Source organism: Peromyscus maniculatus, chromosome 4 (genome assembly GCF_049852395.1).
Source record: "Peromyscus maniculatus bairdii isolate BWxNUB_F1_BW_parent chromosome 4, HU_Pman_BW_mat_3.1, whole genome shotgun sequence".
In the NCBI taxonomy this organism is placed as follows: domain Eukaryota; kingdom Metazoa; phylum Chordata; class Mammalia; order Rodentia; family Cricetidae; genus Peromyscus; species Peromyscus maniculatus.
In genome coordinates this window covers 105810563-105823573 of record NC_134855.1, presented here as the reverse complement: position 1 = coordinate 105823573, position 13011 = coordinate 105810563, and the positions used below count along the sequence as shown (strand labels likewise).

At 46.9% G+C, this 13011-nt stretch overlaps 1 protein-coding gene across 1 annotated transcript in view; it reads right to left on the bottom strand.

Moving 5' to 3' along the window:
• Positions 1-13011, bottom strand: part of Acoxl (acyl-CoA oxidase like) — a 300810-nt gene that overhangs the window by 146207 nt on the left and 141592 nt on the right. Inside the window, exon 12 of the mRNA XM_042276199.2 lies at positions 6511-6664. Coding sequence (XP_042132133.2) covers positions 6511-6664 — 154 coding nt within the window. The remainder of the gene's footprint in view (positions 1-6510; positions 6665-13011) is intronic.

Below are 13011 nucleotides of genomic sequence, written 5' to 3'. Positions count from 1 at the left end.
AGGCAGGACTCAGCTGTTTTGTGAGTCCTTACCTGCTCCTTGTCACCCGTATTCTTTATTGAGTGGAGAGTGAGCCAGCACAACCCAATTCACATATGAACCAGGGCTATAAAAAGGGGGGCCTTGCTTCTGAGCCAGGCTGGGGCACCATTTAGTGCTTAAAGAGCAATTCATTTAACATGTCTGGCTCAGTGTTCTGACTGCTTTCCTGCCTTCTTTCTGATCACTTCGGTATTATATTGTTCAAGCTCCATTTTAATCACATGCTGGTTATACAGCTTGTTGTATTATTCTGGCAGAGACCTCAGTGCTTATAGTATAAAAATCGGAAATCCCAAAAGCTCTAAAATCTGGAAAAGGCTTCAGATTTCATAGTGCCTCAGCATTCCAATGTAGGGAAGTCTTTGAAAATACTCCAAAATCCAGAAAATCCCCAAACCTGGAACACTCCTGGTCCTAAACATCCCACACAAGGAAAACTCAGCCTGCATTGTTCACTTCTAATTGTTCTCAATATACTTTCAAGTGACGTTTCACGGCCTTGTGTGTGGCCTGAGAATCTTGCAATAGCGGAGTTCTTTTCCTCTGCTCTCTGTACACACTCACGCATCTTATGTTATACTTGATTTCAGCCAAAAGTCAGAGGATTGACACACCGCACTTACATCTTGACCTCAGGCTACAAGGTTATCACTTTTGTTTAAGTAACCTGCTCATTAAACATATTTAATGGCTGTGGGACTGGCAGATGACAAAGATTGGCCCTGACTGTGGGCAAGGCAGGAAAACTCTAGCTACACATCCCATCTTACCTGCAATCTCAATGCTTGGAGGAGCAAGAGACCCGTCTGGGCTACACAGTGAGACCTGTTTCCAAAATGCTGGCCTGTGTGTGTGTGTGTGTGTGTGATTTAAATACTGAGAAAACACTTTGTTTATCCAGGCACTTACTAATATTCTTTTTATGCTAGGACTCTTTTGTTTTACCCAAAGAATTTCTCTTAATATTTCCTACAGCAAAAGCCTGTTGATGACTAATTCTTTCAACTTTTGTGATTGGGTGATGCACCTTTATTATACCTCTGTTTTTGAAACATAATTTTGTTGGGTGTACAAGTTTAGGCTGTTTTTGTCCCATTCATAATTTTTTAAAAAAAAATGCTTTTTCATATCCTCTGACTTGCCTTGTTCCCAGTGAGAAATTTGCTGTCAATTTTACAGGTAATCCTTTCATAGGGAGCATTTCTTTTTTAAAGTGTCGAAAACAGCCATTCCAGACCAATGTGAGCACTGAGCACTGTGCCTTGGTACTTCTGAGAGATGGTTTGCTCAGCTTTGAGGCACACCCTCACACTTGTAAGGAGCTATCCTTTGAGACAAACTGCAGCCATCTTCCTGAGATCAGCTAAGAGCCCCTCACTTTCAGGCCTGTGGGCTGTTGACATTCTCTCAGAGAAGGAGGGGGTAGGAAAGGCCACTGGACCCTCACCAGATATCTCCGCCACTTCTCCCCGTCATTTGTGTGTAATTTTGTCCTAATTGAATGGCCTGGGGTCTGGACTAGAACATGTAGGCAGGAAGGGGAAAAATGGTTACTATGTTGTGTTGGATCTCAGGAGATAATTAGGGGCCCTCATTCTTCCTCACCTTCAAAAACAAAATCTTAAGTACCAACCAGTGAAATTAGAAACATTCTAGTCACAAAAGGTATCCCACAGCCTGGGCCAAACAATGTATTCCCCCAACATTGCAGCTTAGGGGATACACACTGTGGCGGCCCCGCCTACCTGGAGGCAGGACTCTAGGTTTGCTCAGTGAGACTGGCTGTGTTTTGCAAATTGCAAGCTTTGACACACCAGCAGGTCATGAGGTCAAGGTAATGCACGGTGACCTGCTCTTCTTAAAATAAAAAAAAAAAAATCACTAGAACACATCAGGATAGAAAGGCCAGTGTCATTACATGAAAATTTCTCATGTTTTTCCGATTCCATGTATGTATGTGTGTGGAATTTTTGGATCGTGATGAAAAAAATGTACCTTTTATTTGGGGTCGCGACTGAGAGAACTTGAAAGTCACTGATCCAGAAATGATTAAGGTTCAGTGTTGGACTGCTGGTGTGGGAGTAGAAATAAGCATAACCCTTGTTCACAGTGTCAATTTTGTTTAAACATAGGATCCCAAGAAAACAGAATATGCACAAAAATCACCACCAAAGTTGGGTGCTAGAATATTTTTATAATAATGAAAATTTTTACATATCTGAAGGATAGTTGTTGACTCATGTTACGCCTACATCATAAATGGTACCAGTCATTAAAACTACATTAAATAAGTGAGATCTGAAGCATCTTCCCTACCAGCTCATGGGTGTGAGGAGCGGTTATAAACTTAAACACACACAATGTATGGAAAGAATGAGGTTCAGAAACTAGCCATAGCTTGGAAGCATAGGTGTAGCATACACTCACTTTCTTCCTTGTGCTTTTCTGTATTTTCAAAAACTTCCACAGTGGGTATAATTAGGAAAAGTAGCCTAGTACATGTGGTTATCAAATGGCTTCACTGAGGAAATAAGCTGCCCTCTCTAGGTGTCACTTGTACTAGGTGACAAATATGAAAGCCAGCAGTTAAGGCGTGTGTGTGTGTGTGTGTGTGTGTGTGTGTGTGTGTGTGTGTGTCACAGGTTAGGAGGACTGCTTGTGGTGAGGGACAAGGCAAAGATTAGTGGAGGAAGGTTCATATCTTGGCATGTGTATGATTTCTCCTCCTCTCCTCAGGTTTCCTGCTCCCATACTAAACATGGCATCAAATTTACGTTCCCCCAAAATGAGCTGCCAGCGGGGCACTCTTGCTTTGAATACGACTGCCCTAAGCCCGGTACCAGTGTTTTCTCTCTAAAAAATAATGATGCCTCAGCAAGTAAAGTGTTTGCTGTCCAAGGATGAGAACCTGAGTTCAGATTCCCAGCACCCATGCAGAAAGCTGTGCGTGGTGACACACGCCTGTAATCCCGCACTGGAGAGTGAGTGGTGACATTCACACACCTGTAATCCTGCACTGGAGAGTGTGTGGTGACACTCACACACCTGTAATCCCGCACTGGAGAGTGCGTGATGACACACACACCTGTAATCTGGAGAGTGTGTAGTGACACACACCTGTAATCCCACACTGGAGAGTGTGTGGTGACACTCACACACCTGTAATCTGGAGAGTGTGTGGTGACACTCACACACCTGTAATCTGGAGAGTGCATGGTGACACACACGCCTGTAATCCCAGCACTGGAGAGGTGGCACAGGTGGGTTCCTGGAGCTCCCTGGCCAGCCTGGCCAGCCAAATCAGTGATCTCCATGTTCAGTCTCCAAAATCAAGGTGGGGCACACCTTGGTGGCAGGAAGTAGAGAGATGAAGCTGGAACTGAACTGGAGGCTCCCTTCCTTCGGGCTGGCATGTCTACTACCTGCTGGCAGGTGCCAGGTAAGCTGCTAGAGAAGAAAAATCACTAAGAGCCCTCTACCACTGGGGGCCCTTCGACCCATAATACCAACCTGCTAGGCAAATGCCAGCACTGGCAGTAGAGGCATGACTGTTAGCGGGGTAAACGGCAGAGCGCTGACATAGCTTGCAGGCCACAGAAGAGAACCCATGCCTGGTACTACAAACCTGTTCAAAAACTCAGGGCTAGGCAGGTCATGGGCCCTGGGGATGGGGAAGGACCCACTACTGTTGTTTCCATAATCTGACATCACAGAATATTGCCTTCTAAATATTTATGTTTATACTCATAGATATATGCTACTCTCAGCATGGATCAGAGAAACTTCTCTTTGCAGTGAATAGAGAGACTCATGACTGCTCTAGCCATGATTGATGAGCACTCAGCCTTAAAAAAGACATTTATATCATTTACTCAGGGAATATCCAGAGAAGGTGGTAGAAAGGGTGTAAGAAACAGATGATAGAGAGAAGGGTGACACAATTCATGACCCCACAGCAGTTAAGGTCACCTGCCCTGGGCCTGAACACAACTGGACATCACTCAATACCAGTTCATCAGGGAGCCAAGGCCCAATATGAGCTTTAGTGGAAACAGAGCCATATTCAAACCACAGTAGAGAGGATGAGCCAGAGGAGGAACTAGATGATGACCAGAAGATCACAGGTGGATGAGCAGAGCTCGGGGCTCAGGTACCTCTCAGAGGGACACAGTCTGAGCCAGTTTAGAATTCCAGCCATGTCCTGATCGCCCCCTGTGAACAGCTACTACCTGAGGGATCCCTACAGATCTCACCTGCCACCTGCTCACCCAGCCTTAGTCTAGAATCCCACAGTTGTGTACCCAGCTGCTGTCACCCTCCTATCTGAAGAGACAGCCAACTCCCACAGCTTCTGGTGGGAATCAGTTATTTGACTTGTCAGGTCCCTAAGGGAGACCCTAAAGAGCCACTGCCCTGGCGACCTTGGAGGAGCTGGCCCAGGTGTACTTCAGAGTCAAAGGTCACCATTCTTCACTCTCCCTTTCCAAGGGATCTCTCTCAAAATGTCCTGTAGGGAAGATGCACGTGCATCCTCCAGGACCCCCTCCATCTTGGGTACGGCTTTGCTCGGCCATGCTGGCCTTTGGATGAGCCGGCACAATAGCTCATGGAGAAGCCCTCCGGCTCTGCCAGCAGCTCTGCCCGCTTCCACTTACCCCTCCACAGGGTCCCCAACTCTGAGAAACAGATTTCTAAAACATCCTTCCCCTTTGATTTTCTGGAACTTTCCTTGACTTTCTCTCGACCTTTTCTCCAAAAGGCCAAAACTTCTCTTCTTCCTTTTTAGATACAGTTGTCTTAGGTATTATTCCACCAGATTCAGCATCAAATTCAGACTAAAGGCTCAACAGGGCTCGTTCCTTCCATCTCCCCTAGGAAGTGTCCCCTGGGAGCTGCAGGAACTACTGAGTCCAGACTGCGTGTGGCCGAAGTGGTGCGTTTCTTGGGGTTACCAATGCTGTGTTTCCTTTGGGGCTGAACCCCAATTACTGCCCCAGCCAATATCTGACTGCTGAGTCACAGATCCACAATGCCACAACCACATGCCCTACACACACACACACACACACACACACACACACATATACACACACACACATAGACACACATACACACACGCACACACACACACATACACACATACACACACACATACACACACACACACACACATACACACACATATACACACACACACACACACACACACACACACATACACACACACTTTCTCACTGGCATTGTCCAACACAGAGTGGCATTTTCTTGAATCCTACTCAGCTCTCAGGATCGTGGAAGAATCTGGTACAGATCTCTTCCTGTGATGTAAATGCTTCTCTAAGCTGAAGTGCTCCTTCCTGGAGACTCAGAAGACGCAGAAAGCAGACAAAAGCCACACAATTCACAGGATCCTGCCCCAAAGTTATAAAAGCAAAAATCAGTTGCTGGGGAGAGGAGACCTTTTCTGAGGGAGCTGTGTGAAAGTTGTATGGGGAACCCCAGAGGTGTAATTTTCATGAGTTGCCAGCCCCACCTGGTGAGTGAAGGGGGTGGGGGAGAGAGGAAGCAAGATGAGCAGAAATATGCCAAGACATAAGCAAGGGTCACACAATTAGGAAGAATTCTGTAAAGAATGAACAATGTTGTGGGGCTAGGGAGATGATTCAGTGGGTAAAAACACTTGCTGTATAGGGTTGAAGACCTGAGTTCAAATCCCACAACTCACGTAAAAGCCAGGCATGTTAGCATGCATCCGGAATCCAGTAGTGAGCTTCCCAGTGGTGCGGATGCCTTTGTGTCACTCATGCTCCTGTAAGTAACCCCAGTGCCCTCACTCACAGGCTCACTAAGCGGGACTTGAGTAGCGACATGTCTTTGATTTGCCGTCCACGTCCTATCTGGGATGAACAGATGTCTTCCCGGGAAGGCAATACAGCACAGCTGTTCCCTGAGTCCCCTCCACTCCCAGAGACTCACAGTGCACTTTTTCCCTCCTAATTTCCCTCACTGCACACAGTCCAGGCAACCCTGGAGCTGGAGACATTGCCGTGGACTACAAACACTGTTTCCTTCCCAGAGCCGGAAACTCTGGGAGACATTTCCTGTGTTCTACCCATGAGACTAATGGAGCGGAGCTTTGAGCATCTGAACCTTTGGTGGCCATTTCCTATCTTATCAACCACAACCTTCCAGTTCAAAGACATTCACCACTAATCCTCACGGCCAGCCACTGCATGCCAAGTATTTCACCAACATGGTCCACATCAGTTCTTGCAACACCGTGTAAGGGACCAAGCCACAGGCTGATATTAAGTACCCAGAGTCTGGGGACAGTGACTGTTTCCTTCAGATTCAAAGACTTCTTTTGCCCAATATGTCCTGCTCCCACACACATACGGTACGCGGTGCAGAGCCCTGCAGATCTGGTGACCATGGGGCCCACAGGCCTGCTCAGCTGGGGGAACTCACCATGCCTCCGGTGCATTCGCGACAGTCCTGGAGGCAGCTGATAGTCTCCCAGGTACTGTAGGCTTTCAGCCCAGCCATTAGGGCCTGTAGTGAGCGCCTGTTGATGAGCTCCCTCCCCTGGAAGATGTCTTCATCCAGGACAAAGGCCGCATGCCTGTGAGACAAAAGAGAGACGTGTGGTGGGTACAGCAGTGTCACACCCACACGGAAGAAGCACGCATGAGACCCCAGTTACCACCCAAGATCCCCTTCAAAACCGTCACTCTGTACTACCACTGAATTCACACACCTCCACCACATCGCTCTCCCCTTGTAAATGCTCCCCTTCACTCCCAGCCCGAGAGCACGTTTCTGCACTCAGTCCCTAAACCCCGTCACTAATGCTGGCCTCTGCTCCACGCTTCTCTGTCTATGTATAGGACCGTGTTCCATATTATTTTCTTCTGCCGACTACGCAGTAAGTTTTGCATACCTTGTGAGGTGGTCATTTTTTAAAGTCCCCGTCTACTGGAAATTCTTCCATGGGTTGTATAGGAAATAGAATAATGGTCCCCAAAGAAGGGCATATTCCTACCTCCGGAACCTCATGTGTGTGTGTCACCTCATATGGCAAAAGGGACTTGGGAGATGTGATTAAAGCAGGGTCCTGGGGGATACGGCTGGGCTGAGGTAAGCACAAGTGTGTGTGTATGAGAGGAAGGAGCTAGAGACAAGAAGAGGAGGGAAGAACCGAGGTGATGTGGCCCTAGGGAGCAAGTGGACATTGCTGGCTTTGCAGATGGAAGGAGGGGCAAGACAAGCAATGAGGCGGCCCCAGGAAGCTTGTAGAAGGTCAAGGATGTGGACTCTCCTTCAAGTCTCCAAAGGAAGGCAGACTTGCCAAGTCCCTGATTTCTAAGCCAGCAGGCCTCATTTTGACTTCCAACTCCCAGAACTGTTAAGAGTATAATGCTGTGCTGTTTTGTGCCACCAAGTCTGTGGATTGCAGTTGCGCCTTCCACAGTTTGACTGAAGTGTGGTCAACTAGGATCTGAAAATACTCAACGGAAGATTCCAAACGTAAACAGGTCATAAGTTTTCAACTATACGCCATCCTGGGCAGCATGCTAAAACCTCACAGAATCTCATTGTGCCTTGTCTGGAGCACAAATGATCTCTCACGTATCTGAATCGTATCCATTCTAGCCACTCACTAGTGACTTGTGGGAGTCGTAGTTATCCGACTGGCTATGGTCCTGCTGAGGTGCTTGTGTCCCGGTAACCTCTGCGTGGATGCCTGACATGGCATGCCAATGCCCATACCATTCCTCTCACTTTGGCCACCTCTCAGGCCCTGCCTTAATCACACCGTAAGAATGGTGGGCGCAGTACAATCAGACATTTTGAAAGAGAGATGGATCACATCCACAGAACATCTTTACAACACATAGTTACACTCATACTATTTTGTTATTAGTTACTGCGGCTAATTTCTTACATTGCCCAATTTCATAAATTATATAGATTTGTTATAGGCATGTATGGAAAACTAGTATGTGTCGGGTTTGCTGTCACCCATGGCTCTAGGCATCCACTGGGTATTGGAACGGATTCTAAGAGGTGGGAACAGTTATAGTTACAGCAGTAGCCGGAAGCTAATGCAGGTTGTGACTAATTCCTTCTTCAGAATGTTTTCATCCATCTGTGGGTGTGACTTCGACACAACGTCACGTTTGCTGGTCTCCCCGTGTATGCCCTTTCACCTCCACAATTCTTATTCTCTTTCTGTATTTCAAAACGCCGTAGTTGAAGAGGGCCAGGTTTTTCTTTCACTCTCTTCTTTGAATGCCTTCACTGCGGTCTCGTCTCCAGTTCTTTTAACAAGTTGTCATAGAACTAATGTTCGGTGTGAAGGTTTTCCTGAATTCTCTCTGTAGTCAGCCAAACTCTAGGACACAGAAAAGGCCCTAGGCATGGGCATTAAAGTCAAGGGTGGCCAACATGCCAGGTGTGGAACCATCGTCTCAGGATCTAAAACTTACTGGAAATTTCCAGACTAGTACACTGAAGTATGGTCACACGGTATCCTGCGATATTTCCCCTATCCACTTTGGGGTGTTAACTGGTGTTGTCATTGTTTAGGTCTCGTTTAGGTAGCCATTTTGGAACTCTCAACAAAATGGGTTTAAAACTCTTACCTTGAAATAATTTGCTGTTTATTCCTACACTCTTTGTTCCCTTCCCCCCTCTATTCCTGTCTTATTCAATCCCATCTATCTATCATATTCCACCATTAACTTCTAAAGAGGAAAATATTTATGTGCTCTGAAGAGAAAGCAGAGATCCACAATTAACCTTTAAATTATGTTCTGGTTTGCTGAGATAAACACCATGACCAAAAGTAACTTGGGGATGAAAGGGTTTATTTGGCTCACACTTCCAGATAACAGTCCATCACTGAGTGAGTTAGAGCAGGAACCCAGAGCAGAAAGACCATGGAGGAAGCTGCACCCTGGCTCTCTCCTGCTCAGGTCAGTCAGCTTTCTTATACAACATAGGACTACCTACCAAGGGGTGACACCACCCACAGTGGGCTGGGCTCTTCCACATCAGTCATCACAGCCCCCAGGAGACAGCCTAATCTGGGTACTTAACCAGCACACACTATGTTATTTGTAGTGATTCTTCTAGGGCTTAAGATACGTATTTTGGCTATATACGTCCCTCATAGAGTTCTATGTCACTGTGTAGGTGATGCGGGAATGTTTTCCCATAAGTGTACTTTCATTTCATTTTCTCATCCATTATGCTACCAATATGTTTATAAATGAAGAGAGAGGGGGATAGAAATACAGCGTATTCAGAGAGGGATCGCTTCTGCAATGTATAAGCTTCATTACTAGTTCACCTCAAAGTTTTTCCTTATCAACATTATTGAGGAATAATTTAGTATTCATTCAAAACATACAGATTTGATGGCTATGCATTCGCGTGAGATTATCAATCCACAAAACATTTTCAACAGCACCCCAAAATTACCCCACATGCTTCTCAGTCTATCCCTCCCTCCAGTCCCGTCCCAAGGTCACCACGGTCATGCTCTTTGCCACTCACTACGGACTTACTCACAGTAGGGCTGCGCAGTGTGTTGTGCCTTCCTTATTTCAATTATTGTGCGACTTTGAGATTTATTCTTGTTCTTAGTCACTGTTATTTTCTCCTGCCAATTAGTATTCCATTTTATGTAATGCATAGACTACACTTCCATTGTTCATTTGCTTGTCAATAAACACTTCATGTATTTCCTGTTTGGAACTATTACAGATAAAATGGCTCTGAAAATGTATGTGTACGTCTTAAAGGAGGCACGTGACTTCTTTTCACTCAGGTAGATATGTAGCAGTGAAATGAAATATGTAGTGTTGGGGGCAGAGGCAGGCAGGTCCCTGGGCTTGCTGGCCAGAGAACCTAGCTCGAATCCCCAGTACCCATGTTTAAAAAGCACAAAGGAGTGTGGGCATGTGTGCCTATAACCCAGTATTGGGGACAGAGGCAAGCAGACCCCCTGGACTTGCTGGCCAGCCTGCCTAGACCAAACAGCGAGCTTCCCACTCAATGGGAGATTTTGTTTCAAGTCAACAAAGTGGACAGAGATGGAAGAAGTCACCCAATGTGCTCCTCTGGCCTCTGCATTTGAACAACACACACACACACACACACACACACACACACACACACACACACACACACACCAAATATCTGCTCTGTTGAATTATCTTGAGATGTTGAATGAGTCAGTACATGTGAAATCTTAAGGCAGGGCTTGCTACGCTATACACACTTGAATATGCACTGGCAGTTATCTGAAATGTATCCTCACAGGTGCTGAGTGGAAAAAATTCTCCAAAGAATGACTAAATGCAGCTGAAAGACAGATGCATGAGCGTTTCTACACCCTTCCCTCCATCCCTGGTCTGGAACCCAGCCCCGCCTGACTGCTTGAGATGCCCACTTGGCCAGAAGTAAATAAGAGGCAGACTCAAACAATCCTTTGAGCTGGTACACTGCAAAGAGCATTTTCAAAAAGTTGTTACTTTCTAAGTGAGGAGATTTCTTTCCATAGCAAATCTCTCTAGATGGTTCCAAAGGGAGGTATCAGTCACCAGCTTCCCTGGCCAGTAACTTCTGAACTTCATAACATGAAATCCCTGCTCCGCACACTATCAGGATGGTTTAAATGCAAAACTCTAACCAACTCCTTGGCCAAATGTGATGTCATTGAACAAGGTAATTTCATCCCCTTAGTTGAATTAACGTATGCAGAGTCAGGTACTGGGAGACAGGAAGATGCCAAGTTAAGGGCCCACAGCTTCTATGCTCACAGAAGTAAAGTCCTCCTCCAAGAATAACGGTGCAGTGATAAAGTGGACTAGGCCATTCCTTACTCCAGGAAGAGGCTTGGGAGAGCTCTGTCTAAGAAGATGATTGTCCTAGTGAAGGAAAGCAGGAGTGTGAGGGGCAGGGCTGCAGGTACATCCAGTACACCTGTAGGAGAGTCTGATGGAGGAGTGTGAGGGGCAGGTGCTGCAGGTACATCCAGTGCACTGTAGGAGAGTCTGATGGAGGAGTGTGAGGGACAGGGCCTCAGGTACATCCAGTGTGTCTGTAGGAGAGTCTGATGGAGGAGTGTGAGGGACAGGGGCTGCAGGTACATCCAGTGTGTCTGTAGGAGAGTCTGATGGAGGAGTGTGAGGGGCAGGGCTGCAGGTACATCCGGTGTGTCTGTAGGAGAGTCTGATGGAGGAGTGTGAGGGGCAGGGGCTGCAGGTACATCCAGTACACTGTAGGAGAGTCTGATGGAGGAGTGTGAGCTCATGAACTGAGCTTGGAGTCGAGCGGTAGAGCCCAACAGAGGAGAGACACGGACAGGTAGAAGGGCCACACAGAGGAGCTTGAGCTTGCCCAGAGCAGAAGATACTCCAGGGTCCCGGCGAGAACTCAGACTTTGTTTCAGAGGCTACTGGTGGTAAATTTGAAGAGGTCCGGGTTGGCGGTGGATGGTTAAAAGAGTGGAACTGAAGAGGGTCAGGTGAGATGACAGGGGAGGAAATCATTCTGTCAGGAGGTGAGAATTGGCAGGGTGGGGGAACGGGAGGTTTGCGGACTATGTGCCACGTTTTCTCTTTCTCCAGTTGATGTACAATAAGGTTGACTCCATAACCATGACTAATGCTCACATAAACTTGGATACTTGGATTTGAAAAAAAAAAAAAGTGACATTTGAGGAATCTTGCGGGTAATGGCCACAACAACCAACATCATTGAGCATCCAGTACTTTAATCTGAGCATATCCAAATCTTCACCCATGTGATCTTCACAAAAAGCCCCTAAGTCAGGTTTTATTATTACTATTCCATATTCGGAGAAATTGAGACAGAATTCCAAGTAGCAAATGGTGGGGTCAAGTTCCATCACCCAAGCAAAGCCCGTCCCACCTCACCTCTGCTGGCTCTGCTGCCGCCTTTCCGCTGTGGAGTGAGTCTGACTACTTGTGACTTCATCACAAGATGCCGGGGGACAGGCAGGGCCAGCTGACCCTGGCCGCAGAGCTGTTTTTCCTGCTTACGAACTCCAGCCTCGTGTACCTGAAGACCTGGCCCACCCCTGTCTAAGTAGAACTCAACGCCCTGAGTATTTCACCAGTCAACCAGTCAAGCCTCAAGTTGCCCAGCCCCTGGCACCCGAAGCCAGCTGACGGTTGGAAGCCAAATCCTGCGGCCAGGTCTGATAACCTTTGTGGAGACAGAACATGAAAAGAGGAGGAGAGGCAGAAGCCAGCACAGATTTTGGCCATGCTGCCACAAACTGGACTGGCTGCTTCCTTAGAAGCTGAAGGAAAGGAAGCCTCGGAGGTTGACCTCTGACCTCCTCATACACACATGACAGAAAAGCAATAGTCAAGAAGGCCATGGAGCAACTGGGTTGGTGAGGTGTTCGACAGCACAGTACCACACATGCCACACAATAACAGCTCTGCGATTTGGTATTCATTAGCGTCAATCACCTGTCATTTCTCACCTTGAAACTCAAAGCCAGAACAGTGGCCTCTCTGGACTGGAGCAAACCAAACCAAGCTACAGGGATAGAAACCAAAATGTGTGTTGTCTCAGCTATGGTGGTGAAGCAGGGCTCAACTTCGAAGAACCCAGGAAGCTTCCCAGGGCGGTGAAAACGGTTTATACTCAACAGGAGAGTTTGCTACGCCGCTGTTCGTATTTGCCCAGACTTACTAAATGATACACTTCAACTTGTGCACTTTACTCTGTCTAAACTGCACCTCAAAAATATTCGGACATAGAACTGAGCGAGCAGTTTAGTGGTATAGCACTAGTGTTAATGTGTGCAGCAGCCTAAGGTTTAATCCCAAGTGCCCAGCATGTGCAGCAGCCTAAGGTTTAATCCCAAGTGCTGGTTAGGTTTTGTCAACTTGACACAAAATAGAGTCATCTGGGAGGAGGGAT